Source organism: Onychostoma macrolepis, chromosome 18, assembly GCF_012432095.1.
Source record: "Onychostoma macrolepis isolate SWU-2019 chromosome 18, ASM1243209v1, whole genome shotgun sequence".
NCBI lineage: Eukaryota > Metazoa > Chordata > Actinopteri > Cypriniformes > Cyprinidae > Onychostoma > Onychostoma macrolepis.
Genome location: NC_081172.1, coordinates 722,674 through 735,122, shown reverse-complemented (window position 1 = coordinate 735,122; position 12,449 = coordinate 722,674). Strand labels below are relative to the sequence as shown.

General features: G+C 39.5%; 1 protein-coding gene and 1 long non-coding RNA gene across 2 annotated transcripts in view; one reads left to right on the top strand and one right to left on the bottom strand.

Moving 5' to 3' along the window:
- The window catches only part of LOC131524326 (uncharacterized), a 9,674-nt gene extending 208 nt beyond the window's left edge, over positions 1 to 9,466 (top strand). Inside the window, exons 2-3 of the long non-coding RNA XR_009266968.1 lie at positions 8,754 to 8,831; positions 9,336 to 9,466. This is a non-coding gene — a long non-coding RNA (uncharacterized LOC131524326). The remainder of the gene's footprint in view (positions 1 to 8,753; positions 8,832 to 9,335) is intronic.
- The window catches only part of slc12a1 (solute carrier family 12 member 1), a 24,217-nt gene extending 11,770 nt beyond the window's left edge, over positions 1 to 12,447 (bottom strand). Inside the window, exons 1-14 of the mRNA XM_058751343.1 lie at positions 9,347 to 12,447; positions 7,486 to 7,629; positions 7,329 to 7,404; positions 5,681 to 5,776; positions 4,847 to 4,986; positions 4,641 to 4,751; positions 4,452 to 4,563; positions 3,523 to 3,650; positions 3,341 to 3,425; positions 3,102 to 3,253; positions 2,154 to 2,261; positions 1,871 to 1,994; positions 1,697 to 1,798; positions 800 to 955 (exon numbers count right to left, since the gene is read on the bottom strand). Of these exons, the coding sequence (XP_058607326.1) occupies positions 800 to 955; positions 1,697 to 1,798; positions 1,871 to 1,994; positions 2,154 to 2,261; positions 3,102 to 3,253; positions 3,341 to 3,425; positions 3,523 to 3,650; positions 4,452 to 4,563; positions 4,641 to 4,751; positions 4,847 to 4,986; positions 5,681 to 5,776; positions 7,329 to 7,404; positions 7,486 to 7,629; positions 9,347 to 9,589 (1,777 nt within the window). The 5' untranslated portion in view covers positions 9,590 to 12,447. The remainder of the gene's footprint in view (positions 1 to 799; positions 956 to 1,696; positions 1,799 to 1,870; positions 1,995 to 2,153; positions 2,262 to 3,101; positions 3,254 to 3,340; positions 3,426 to 3,522; positions 3,651 to 4,451; positions 4,564 to 4,640; positions 4,752 to 4,846; positions 4,987 to 5,680; positions 5,777 to 7,328; positions 7,405 to 7,485; positions 7,630 to 9,346) is intronic.
- Positions 12,448 to 12,449: the final 2 nt, after the last annotated feature.

Below are 12,449 nucleotides of genomic sequence, written 5' to 3'. Positions count from 1 at the left end.
GTCATAAGCAGCACAGGTGTATTTGTAGCAATAGCCAACAATACATTGTATGGGTCAGAATTATTGATGTTTGTTTTTTGCCAAAAATCATTAGGATATTAAGTAGATAGAAGAAGATATTTTGTCAATTTCCTACCGTAAATACACTGCCGCTCAAAAGTTTGGGATCAGTAAGATTTTTAATGTTTTTTAAGGGAGTCTCTTCTGCTCATCAAGGCTGTATTTATTCGATCAAAAATACAGAAAAAACAGTAATATTGTGAAATCTTATTGCAATTTCTAATATTGGTTTTCTATTTTAATATACTTTAAACTGTAATTTATTTCTGTGGATCTGAAGGATTTCTGAAGGATCATGTGACGCTGAAGCCTGGAGTAATGATGCTGGAAATTCAGCGCTGCGTCACAGAAATAAATGACATTTTAAAGTATATTAAAATAGAAAACTGTTATTTTAAATTGCAATAATATTTCACAAAATAACAGTTTTTCTTCTGTATTTTTGATCGAATAAATACAGCCTTGATGAACAGAAGAGACTCCCTTAAAAAACATTAAAAATAGGCGTTTAAAGGCGATTTTCTCAATATATATTTTTTTTCAAATAGTTGTATCTCAGCCAAATATTGTCCGATCCTAACAAACCATACATCAATGCAAAGAGTATTTATTCAGCTTTCAGATGATGTATACATCTCAATTTCAAAAAAATTGACCCTAATGACTGGTTTTGTGGTCCAGGGTCACATATGGCTCTCTGCTTTATCTTTTTCAGTAGCGGCTGTATCTGCGCTCTTACCTGGCTTCTTCACGGTAACGTAAATATAGAGGAAGAACTCGATGCCGTAAGTGAGTAATGCCGCCCACCAGTTAATCACAAACATCACGGCGCAGCAGAGCAAAGCTCCAAACAGAGACAGCCACATGTTATAGTACTTATACGCCGGTCTCCAACCTGCACACACACCAGTGCTTTAACACACAGTTCACAGTCTTTAGACTTTAATTAGTGGCATTATACGGTGTGTTTGTAAGTCTGTTCCAAACCCTCAGGAGATGCCTACATAGACAGCATGTAAAAACAAAACAAATATGCAGTAGCTTTAGCCAATTATATAAGGATTAATTGTAGAAAGCCAATGATGGTGAATGAAGACAAATGTTCAATGCACTAAAGGTAAAAAAATAATAATTTTTAACTATTTAAGTCAGTAATTCTGACTTCTTTTAGAATTGTGAGATATAAATTCGCAATTGCAATTCTGAGAAAAAAAAAGACTGACTTATATCTCACAAGTTATAGCACGCAATTGCAACTTTATATTAAGCAATACTGAGAAAAAATTCAGAATTGCAAGTTCATATCACGCAATTATGAGAAGAAAAAAAAGTCAGAATGTAAACTTGCAATTGCGAGAAAAAAGATATAAAGAGATAAAGCAGTTGCAATTACCTTTGGGCTTCCATAGGATATTTTTATAGTTTTAAGCATAAACTCACTTCATTTTTATGCATTTTTCACAAAGCTAAACTTAATATTTTAAGTCATTTCACAAGTAATATGTCCTGATTTAAAAGCGTTTAAATATCTGTGTTGGAAAACAAGAGAAAGGTATATTTCCTGTAGTGTTTGTAGACAGTTAACTGGGTTCTGGAACAGATTGAGTGTGTGCGTGTGTAATAGTCTAGACAGGACCTGGGGATTTGGCGTATGACGCGTGGAAGCAGGAAAAATTGATGAGGGCATATGAGGCCAGGAAGAAGTTGGAGATGATGGGAGCGATGGTGTTGAGCTCAGCTGAGACACAAACATCCGCTGTTACATGAGCACATCTGTTACATCAAATCATTTAATCACTGTTATATTTACCGATGAGGATGAACGCTACAGCGATGAAGAAGGTCAGAATGTATCCTCTGATTGGCTCGTTGTTTTTCCCGTGACCTTTGGCGAAGAACTTGAGGGCTTTGTAGATGTTGTCCTTGCATAGAGCCTGTGGACGGATTCACTTTTAAAATCCGTGTTGTGCAAGGAGAAACTGGACTTTTAAGAGCTTCTTTACAATGTACTCCAGTCTTTTATTGTATTTTAAGATTGTCCTATAAAGGTCTATAGCTGATCAGGTTTAAATGGTGTGCGTGTGAACTCTGACCTGGAAGACTTTGGGCGCGCTCACTAGAGACGCAAGAGCTGAAGAAAGCGTGGCCGAGAACGTTCCCGCCGTGATGAGAGGTCCAAACCCAGAGATCAGAGTCATTACCTACACATAAACACACAAGAGCCAGTGTTGGGGAAAGTTACTTTTAAAAGTAATGCGCTACAATATTGCGTTACTCCATAAAAAAGTAACTAATTACATTACTTAGTTACTTTTTACGTGAAGTAATGAGTTATGTTACTTTTGTGTTTCTCCCATCTGGGCTCATTCTTCTCTCCTCAGCAACAGAAAAATGAAACACTTTTTATCTAAAGTAATTTTTGCTTATTAGTATGATGAAATTGGATCATTGTTTCCATCCACCTATTTTTATGCGCATTTTGGAATATCGCATAAAAAAAACGCTGGATGGAAACGGCAAGATGTGCATTCATTGTGCGTAAAAACATACGCACACATTTGAGTAAGATAAACTTTTTATCCGATAAGAAAAAATGTGCATAAACTACAATGGAAACACGTTTACTGAATAAATTCCTCCATGCGCATCGAAAAAGTCATGTGAGCACTGTAAAAAAAATAAATCAATAAAAAGCTGAGCAAACTTAAAAAGTTTAAGGCATCCAGCTTCAGCAGATTTTTAAAGTTTTCTCAACTTGTTGTTTTAAGTTTATACAACAAAAAGTTGAGAAAACTCAAAAATCTGCTGAAGCTGGTTGCCTTAAACTTTTAAGTTTTCTCAACTTTTTTTTTTTACAGTGTAGTAAATATCTAAGTTAGAAAATCATTTTTTGCAGTGTACTAGTTGCTTGAAAAAAGTAAACTGATTACATAACTCGCATTACTTGTAATACATTACACCCAACACTGACATAAACGACTTCATCCATCATCTTCATGAGTTTCATACATGTATGTCAGGTCACAATGTTCATGACTCACCTGGAAGTTGTTCATGAGGCCGTAGTTGCATTTGGTGGTTTGGCAGATTGAGAAGTCGTAGCCCAGATCGCAGGCCGAAGAGAAGTTGCAACTCGAACCCGGTTGAAGAGTGTCATTGCGGTTCCCAGTCGCGTCTCGAACGACCGTCACAGCTGCAGAGAATCAGCGCAGTCGCTCTATTAAACATCCAGACTGAGACTAGAGTCATTTCAATGTGTGACGGTGTGTTCAGGACTCACAAACAACCAGCGCGATGCCCAGGTACGTAATTCCAGTGATTAAGATGGCCAGCAGCGTTCCTATGGGAAGAGCGGCCTGAGGGTCCTGAAAAAATCAGAGGCGTTCGAGTGTGAAAATGTTGAGCCAGCTTCTGATTGCACAGTCATTTCAGATTAGAAATGTGCCAGACACTCGCTCTTACTCTCAGATCTCCAGAGATATTGGCTCCAGCCAGAATCCCAGTGGCTGCCGGGAAGAAGATGGCAAAAACAGAGAAGAACGTCTCTCCATCTCGGAATTCCGGTAGAAAGTTTTCCTTCGCGATGGATTCTGTTTTAGACGGAGATGAGATGTGTTTGACACGGTTCATGGTTGCTTTATTATTTATTATTTATCCTGCCTGCTTTATTTTCCTGTGTTTCATTTTCAGGACTTACTAATGATACTTCATGAATATCCGCCAATGTTCACGTCATCAGTCATCATTGCTATGTTTTATCAGGCTATATAAAATAAAAGTGTCTAATTGTACTAAATTAGATTTTTAAAATTATTTTTATTATTATTTAAAAACAAAAATCAAGCATTAACTGTATTTTCTTATAAAAAATGCTAAGCTTTTTATGCATTTTGGCCGTTCGGTTACACCACAATGGTGTTTCTGAGGCCTGAAAATGCAAATGTTTTAAATAGGTTTCAAAGTGCATGATTTTGAAAACAATAGCGTTATTGTCTCTGTGTAAACTACCAAAATGTTTGTCTATAACGTGACTTGGTAAACTGTTGGCCTGACGTGCATAATACAGCATTTGTAGTCACTTTCGTGGATCTCAGTGAACGGCGATTGTTTTGACAATGTTTTTTTTTTAAAGTTGAACTTTTAACTTGAGCACTGCATTTTTAAAACAGTGTATCACGCGTGAAACCCTGAAAAAGATGCAAGACGTAAGCCCAACACATCCGTATAGCACATGCTTACACAGAAAAACAATCAGATTTCATTTAGAATTTCGAGAATCAGACATTGAAAAGCACCAATCAAAATATGGGTGTCGTTCATGGTCCTGATGCTTTGGGATGGGAACGTATGTTTATTTTCAGGCACAAATTTCTGCGTTTCTTCAGTCTCACCTTTATAGTTAAAGAAGCCTTTGGAGCGCTTGTCTTGTGTGGAGGGAATCACTGTTCCCACAAATACATTGGCAATGGCCACCAGCAGGATCACCAACAGAGCTACCTGAGCCTATAGAGAGAGAGAGAGAAGGTTCTCAATCTGCTGTCATGCCTAAAAACTCAATCCCAGCATGCTCCTGGTCTTACCTTGGCCTCCCACTCCATCCCTGCCACAGTGATGCCCATCAGCAGAACCACCGTTATACAGCCGATGATCCTGATGTCATTCATTGGATCCACTATCAGGGTGTTGCTTTCCTGCACAGAGCAGATAGAACTGTTTAGCTTCCTCCAGAACCAGCTTAGACCAGCTGAGTTTCCAGGCTGGTTTTATTATTTTTATAGGTTTGTACCTTGAGAATCTCCACCACAGTTTCAGCAAACCCCACGACATACATGGCCACGGCCACAGCGTTGGCGAACGCAAAGATCAGCCCGATGGAGCCGCCGAATTCAGGTCCCAAACTGCGGGAAATCAGATAATACGCTCCACCTAGAGCACAAACACTCTCCATGAGATCAGATGAAGACCTGATTAAAGGGATAGTTCACCCAAAAATGAAAATCCCTCGTGTCGTTCCAAACCCGTAAGACCTTCGTTCATCTTCAGAACACAAATTAAGATGAAATCCGAGAGCTAGGATATCACTACGATCAACGCACAGAAACGTAGCAAGAAGATCGTTAAAATAGTCCGTGTGACATCAGGGGTTCAACCGTAATTTTACGAAGCTACGAGAATACTTTTTGTGCGCAAAGAAAACAATAATAACATAATTTATTCAGCAATTCTTCTCCCAGAGTTACCGTCTTCTGTCATTCTGGAGAGTAATCAGCGTTGTTTACGTTCAGTGGAATATAATGCATGATATAAACAGCGCTGATTACATTGATTGCGTTCTGGGCTACTCTCCAAAATGACAGAAGACGGTAACTCAGGAAGAAGAACTGTTGAATAAATTAAAGTATTCTTGTAGCTTCGTAAAATTACGGTTGAACCCCTGATGTCATCTCCTTGATATATTTCTGTGCGTTGATCGTAGTGATATCCTTGCTGTCTGTGAGAGGGTCAGAGAGCTCTCGGATTTCATCTTAATTTGTGTTCCGAAGATGAACGAAGGTCTTACGAGGGATTTTCATTTTTGGGTGAACTATCCCTTTAAGCTGCTACTTAAAGTGTGCATTACCTCCTCGTACCACACCGTTGGTACATATAGCTGACATGGACAGACAGGTCACAGTGGTCACCACCATGCTCAATAACACGACCACTATCCCCAAACCTGAAACACACAGATGCTTTGTCAGGTAACATGATTTAATATGAGCCTGAATACATCACATGACCCATTTCAGTGAATAACAACTTAAATTTCAATCTGTTTGTGTTTCACAGAAGAAAGAAAGTCAGATGGGTTACTTTTCACAGAATATAAACACACACATTCGGTGTGAAAGGCTCAGTACGTGAACAGCCAGCATTCTTCAGTTAGCGTGTTTGTTCAGCGCTATAATGAGATCGTTGAGGAATAAAAGCTCTCATCGCCTGGAGTCACTCACACCTCATAAAATACGAAACGGCAGTGAGCTGCTGATGGCCTGTAATGTGTTTCGCCTGCAGTTCGAGGTGTCTGCCTGGAACTGAACTCTGGAGCTTTCTTAGAAACTCAAACGTCTGACGCGCCATTAGTTACGCGCCATAAACACCAGCAGTGACCTTCATTGTGTTCCACACCGCCGCTGACCGAACACAACGAGGCTAAAACCTCCTCAGAGGTTGAGCCAGACCTGGTTTCTGCGGGTCTTTAAAACTCTTACTTCGCCCTTCCACAGATTAAAGTCTAAAAAGCTCTTAAATCAGAGCACAAAGTTTCATTTTTTAAAGTTATGGCATTAAATGTTGCATGCACTGCCTTTGTTTTTGTCTTGTTTTCTATCACAAATATCTAAACATCTAAATCAAGATACATTTACTGGAGATGCAAAATTAACATATAAAGTCTAGTTTTCTGAGAAACTGAACAAAATGAAGTGTGTTTGTGCTTAAAACAAGAACAAATATACAATATGTTGAATTTTGTTGATATATTTATTTCATTTATTTATTTATTTTTAGGCCATTGGCAGATATAATCATATGAAAACAAGACTTCATATTTAATTTTTGCATCTGTCTTGATTTAAGAATTTTCTATTGGAAAACAAGACTAAAATACTGAGGACAGTTCTTGTCAGATGTGACAAGAAAGTCTGCGATCAGAAGTATAAACTCCAAGATTTCTCCGAAAATTAAATGTTTTTGAAGTCAACGCCTTTGAAAAACGTCTGGCGTTCTGAGTGCTTTCTTTATGTCTAGTATGAAAAGAGTCTCGAAGCTGCTCTTCACTTTAATTTTTTAGCTTCATACACTTACTGTGTGTCAACAATTCACTCGTTTGAGTCTGTTTCTATTTCTTCTTAGGAATTCTAGAAACACTGGTACTTCAGTCTTCAAAGAGTCTCCGTATGTCTGAAAGAGCATCTCTGAGTGTAAATCTTTCTCTGCTTAAAAATAAAGGTTCTTTATTGGCGTTGATGGTTCAACATCAACATGGAAAAAGGTTCTTCTGATTATTAAAATGTAAAGGAAATGGTTCTTTTAAGAACTGTTTGCTGAAATGTTTCTTAATGCTTCTATAGCATCACTGCTTGGATTTTGTGGGTTTGTCTGCACTGAGCCGGGATCAGATTGTGTGTGCGCACATACGCAGAATTCAGTTTTGTGTGCTGAATGTAAATGAGCACCTGCTGTGTGTTCGGGGAAGGTTTGTGAAGGTCACAGGATGAACATCTCACCTATTCCCGCTTGTCCGAATACCCATGACAGCCGTATGAACAGCATGACACCCCAGATATTCAGCATGCATCTCACCTGCAAACGCAAGCACGCGGTCAAACTGCAGCAGAGCGCATGTGAAGCGAGTTATGAAAGCGCTGATGTCAAATAACTCACCAGAACTCCTTTGACCCATCCAAATTTCACCATACCTCCGGCTTCCTTCTCATCCAGCGGGATGACGGACTCCACATCGTCCAGCGTCGAGGTGTCCGCTCCTTCTCTGTCCTCGGCCGTACTGGGAATATCAAGGCCTCCATTCTGATGATAAATAGGGAAGTTAAAATTAAACCCTTTTGGGTAGATAATAAACTGATCTCCATCTAAAACTGTGCATTTTACTCAGTCATACATGCAGCTCTTACGTCTTCAGTATATTGTGGCCAGAAATTAAGAACTTGTTCCCATAATCGACTAATAAGTTCCCTCATTTTATCCCTCATTCATCCACAATTTACTAATTTGCTCCTTTGTTTTAATAAACCACACTGTACTAATTTGATTTACCATGAGGGAACAAATTAGTAAATCACGGTCACAAATTAAATATATATATATATATATATATATATATATATATATAAGGATTCTCTGATTAATACAAAGTTAAAAATAACAGCATTTATTTAAAAAAGAAATTTTGTGTTACAGTGTACAATGCTATTCAAAAGTTTGGGGTCAGTAAATTTATTTTATTTTTTTTAGAAATTAATTGGATTATTTTAAGAAATTAATACTTTTATTCAGGAGAGATGTGTTAAATGAATAAAAAGTCATAGTAAAGACTTATATTATTAGAAAAGATTTTTAACTTTGTATTCATCAAAGAATCAAAGAAAAAAGTATCACGTTCCAAAAAACAATATGAAGCAGCACAACACTTGTAATAAATCTGAATATTAGCATGATTTCTGAAGATCATGTGACGCTGAAGACTGCAGTAATGATGCTGAAAATACAGCGCTGCGCCACAGAAATAAATTCTATTTTAAAATGTATTAAAATAGGAAACCAATATTAGAAATTGCAATAAGATTTCACAATATTACTGTTTTTTCTGTATTTTTGATCGAATAAATACAGCCTTGATGAGCAGAAGAGACTCCCTTAAAAAACATTAGAGCGGCAGTGTATATATATATATACATTTATGAGCAAAACATGTAAGGTTTATGTGTTAAATTGTTAAATTGAAATTATAAATGTATTGCTCACTATTTAAAAAGGCGATTAAAATAGTGAAAAACAAAATGGTAGTTAAAATATACATTTTCTCATGCATTTTGATGTTGCTAAAATCAGTGAACAAGTTACGCGGCAACTACCAAAATATGACCTCTAATTTTTCTGTAGTTGTGAACACGTTCTGTGTTGTCGTCTTGCAGGAGTGATTTACGCAGACGGTCTGACTGTGACTCAAAGGACTTGGATGCTTCGGATGCCCAGAGAAGATCATTTAAAGGGTGACTTGGCACTTTTCGTTTTCCTAGTTTCTTTCTTGCAATAGAAAATTTGAACAAATGGGATTGGAAACATTCTGCAAATAACTTTCTCCGAAGTCAGGACTGCGCACATGCATGCTTTCTGGAGCAGCGCAAACTTTTCAGCCCTTGTTTGCATTAATTACCCTGTTTATGGCCAGCGGATCAATGCATTAGCTGCAGAAGATCGTTACTCATAAACCGAGTGCTTCTCTCTTTGGCTTTCTCATTAGGTTGGTTATTGATCTTTGTCTGCGTCGGGTCACCACCAGGCCACCGTTACGACACCCACTTCAGCAATTAGCCTAAAATCAGCTCAACAAACTGCCTATGGTCTAAACACTGAGTCATGAATCGTGTGTTTGATTTATGTTATTAAAATATCACGTATGTTGCGGTGCATGGGAAGGACGCCTCATAATGCATACCGTGTAAAAATGCACAATTGAAATGCAAATACATCTGACTGAATATTGTTCTTTCCAGGTGTGACTCACCTTCTGGAAGACATCGTGCAGCTCTTGTAGGGAAGGTCTGATGGCTCTGTGTCCGCTGATGCTCGCCGCATTACGATAAAAGTCAACGTTTGGCACCCGGTCCAAGGTGTTGTGCCCAAAAGCACTGACCACAGATGGCCGCACGGCTCGCCGCTCCCCATTATTGAACCCGTTGCCACAGAAAGACGTCTCCTCGTACTGTGGAGGGTCATCTTTAGATCTCTCGAACCCGGGATTCTCCATCAGAAGTCTTCAGTGGGTTTGGGGAGTGAACTAAGTCAAAGAGTACAATAGATTGAGCTCTTCTGAGCTTCCAGATCAGGTCTCTTTCTCTGGGCCACAAGTGGATCAGATGCTTGAGAATCAGACCACTGTGTTTAGTTGATGTGCTTATGTGTCACTTTATATAGCCGTGGAACAGGTGGAAGCTCATTGGTCGATCCTGTAGATGCTCCTGATGGGGGTAAAAATGTTCTCGCTCCATCAAAGGTGACGCCTTGGAAGTGCTTAAAAATTAACAGCATATAAAGACCCTGAGAGGTTACAATCGTGGATATTTGAGTTTTGCCTGGTTTTATGAGTTTTGATTGTCAGGCTGAACGTTGAATGGATGTGGATGCTGTTATTTAGCGTCTAAAGAGTGAGTGTTTTGAGTTTATTACGTATAACAGCAAATCACACAAACAAGTCCTGTGCCAATTTGTGTAGTATTTTCTGGGTGCGTAGATTCAATCGACATAGTAAAAAACAGGGAATCCGCAAAGCAAGCAAGTCCAAAGTCCTTTTATAACATCAAATTATCATGAAAAATAACAAGATTCTTGTAAAGATTCGACCGCTTTCTCTTTATGATGCAGACGTGTGGCGTAGGAGGTGGTCATGTGAAGTGTTTCTCTGTTGATGGGGTTAATGTAAAGCCAGCAATAATGGGAACTCGCTTTGGGCGCTTCTGACACATTACTAAAATACTTCCTTATTACCCTTAACTCATAAGTTGTATAATGTTTTGAAAACCGTCCGACCGTCCTTGGAAAGTTTTCGCTCCAGTGCGGTTAATAGGAAAGGTCACCGAACGCGAGGTAGGTGATGCTGTTCTCCGCCTTTCCTCTGATTGGCTGGATGTGATGTGGCCGCTTGACCTCTGACCTTGAGCCACGCCGCATTCGGGATGTGATTCTCAAGCTGATTATGTGATGTAAATCAGGTTTGACTCCCTCACAGTCGACATCAATTGAGTGTTTTGCTTTTTCTGTCCTTCACGAATCCCCCAGCGCGCCTCCGGTAAAAAGACATAATGTTATCAGTGAGGTTCGTGCTGAGGCGCAGTGTGTGTGTGTGTGTGTGCCTGCCAAAGGAATCGCTGTTATTAGCCAACTGTCTGGAAGCAGTCACCCATCTATATCATTATAAGCAGCCATCGCTATGGTTACAGACACAACCAACGGTCAATCATAAAGCGGTCACTATGCTTACAGACCATCTCATTCAGGCTGAGAATAATGCGAATGCGTCTCGCACTGATATCGACTGAATCCAGACTTAAATCCAGCAGCATGTGTAGTCTGGTTTACTGTGAAAGTTTGACACGTCAGCGCTGCTGTTTTCTCAGATGTGCTGTTTGCTTTCTGAGAAAGAGCCACAAACTACTGATTGATGTTTGCTTTACAGGCCATATAAAAGAGCATTTACAATCATTTTACTTGCATATTAAAATGCATTTCTGAGTGCAACTGGGAAAAACATGTAGAGGTGTGAATGCAGATCCTAATGCGAGATTGCAGTGGATTTTGCAGTGTTTGCAAAAGTGGGTTTTAGGGGGTTTACAGTCCTTCTGAAACACTAGTGACACATTTGTGAGGAGGAACGACCAGAGCATCTCCACGTATCCCAAAGGTGATGCATTTTTCAGCTAGTCCTTATCTGGTATTATTGCTGTAACGTTTGCTTTAAATGTTAATCAGCATAAAATGACTTTGTGAACTACACAGTAATGCATCACTGCAAAACAATGAATGCATGCACTGATTAATCATTCACAGTAAGATTGGAAAGTAAATAGAGTGAATTTTGTTTGATGTTGTAGGAAAGGAATGGGCAGCACGAGGAAAAGGTCCAGATCTGTTTTATTCCAGCAGATGAACACAGACCATCGCAGCGAGGGACGTTTTGCCCTCCTCAGCATCAGAGAAACACAAAGAACAGTGGTCTTCATCATCATCTTCATCATCACATGAACCCGCACGCACGCACGCACACACACATACAAACACAGATCATCCTGTGAGAGATACGCTACCGTCGCTAAATGAAGGCACAGAAATCCAGTAAGGCAGATTCACAGCACTAGAACACTGGAGATGAGCTACGCTTTCATTGGTGCATCACTCGCATCCAGCTCGCATTTTTCTGCTGTTGTCATGGTGACACACCCTTCCTCTGTCACACAAACAAACAAACACGGAGGTGGCAGAATGTGTCACAATTTCAGACGTGACATTCAAGAATCTTCACTTTCAGTGTCCTGCAGAGTCTCTGCGGTTTGTGTGCAGATGTTTTCATAGGCAGTACGTGAAGAGAAACTGATTGCTAATATTTGCTAGAAAAACAGATACGGGTCTACAGAGATGTTAAGACTTCACAGCTTCATACTTCTCCAAAACAGCAGGTTATTTTAATTCGATTGGCCTCTAGAACCCAGACGGCGGTAAACAGGAGAGCTAGGCCGGAAACGTACTCAAGTATGTGAATGTTTCCCTGGTGCATTGCAAGCATGCGGTCCTTGTACTTCATTACTAAACGGGGTGGAAGCTAGATGGACATCATGAATAAAAAGGGTCAAATTACCCTGTTTACATCCTGGCATTGTCTTGCACGTGTGCCATCTTGTTTCTTTTAATTCAAGTCTTTCTCTACTCTTCCCTGAGATGCCCGGTGGCTAAATGGTGTGACATCATATTCCAAGAATCGGCGTCTTTCTTAGTATGATGTCGTAACAGCAGGCCATGCGTCACAGTGTGTGTCGTTTGGATGAATTCTCGCACCCTTTGGGGGCATTCACACGGGACGCGTTCTTGTCATCCATCGCTGCTATGTTGTTGATGAG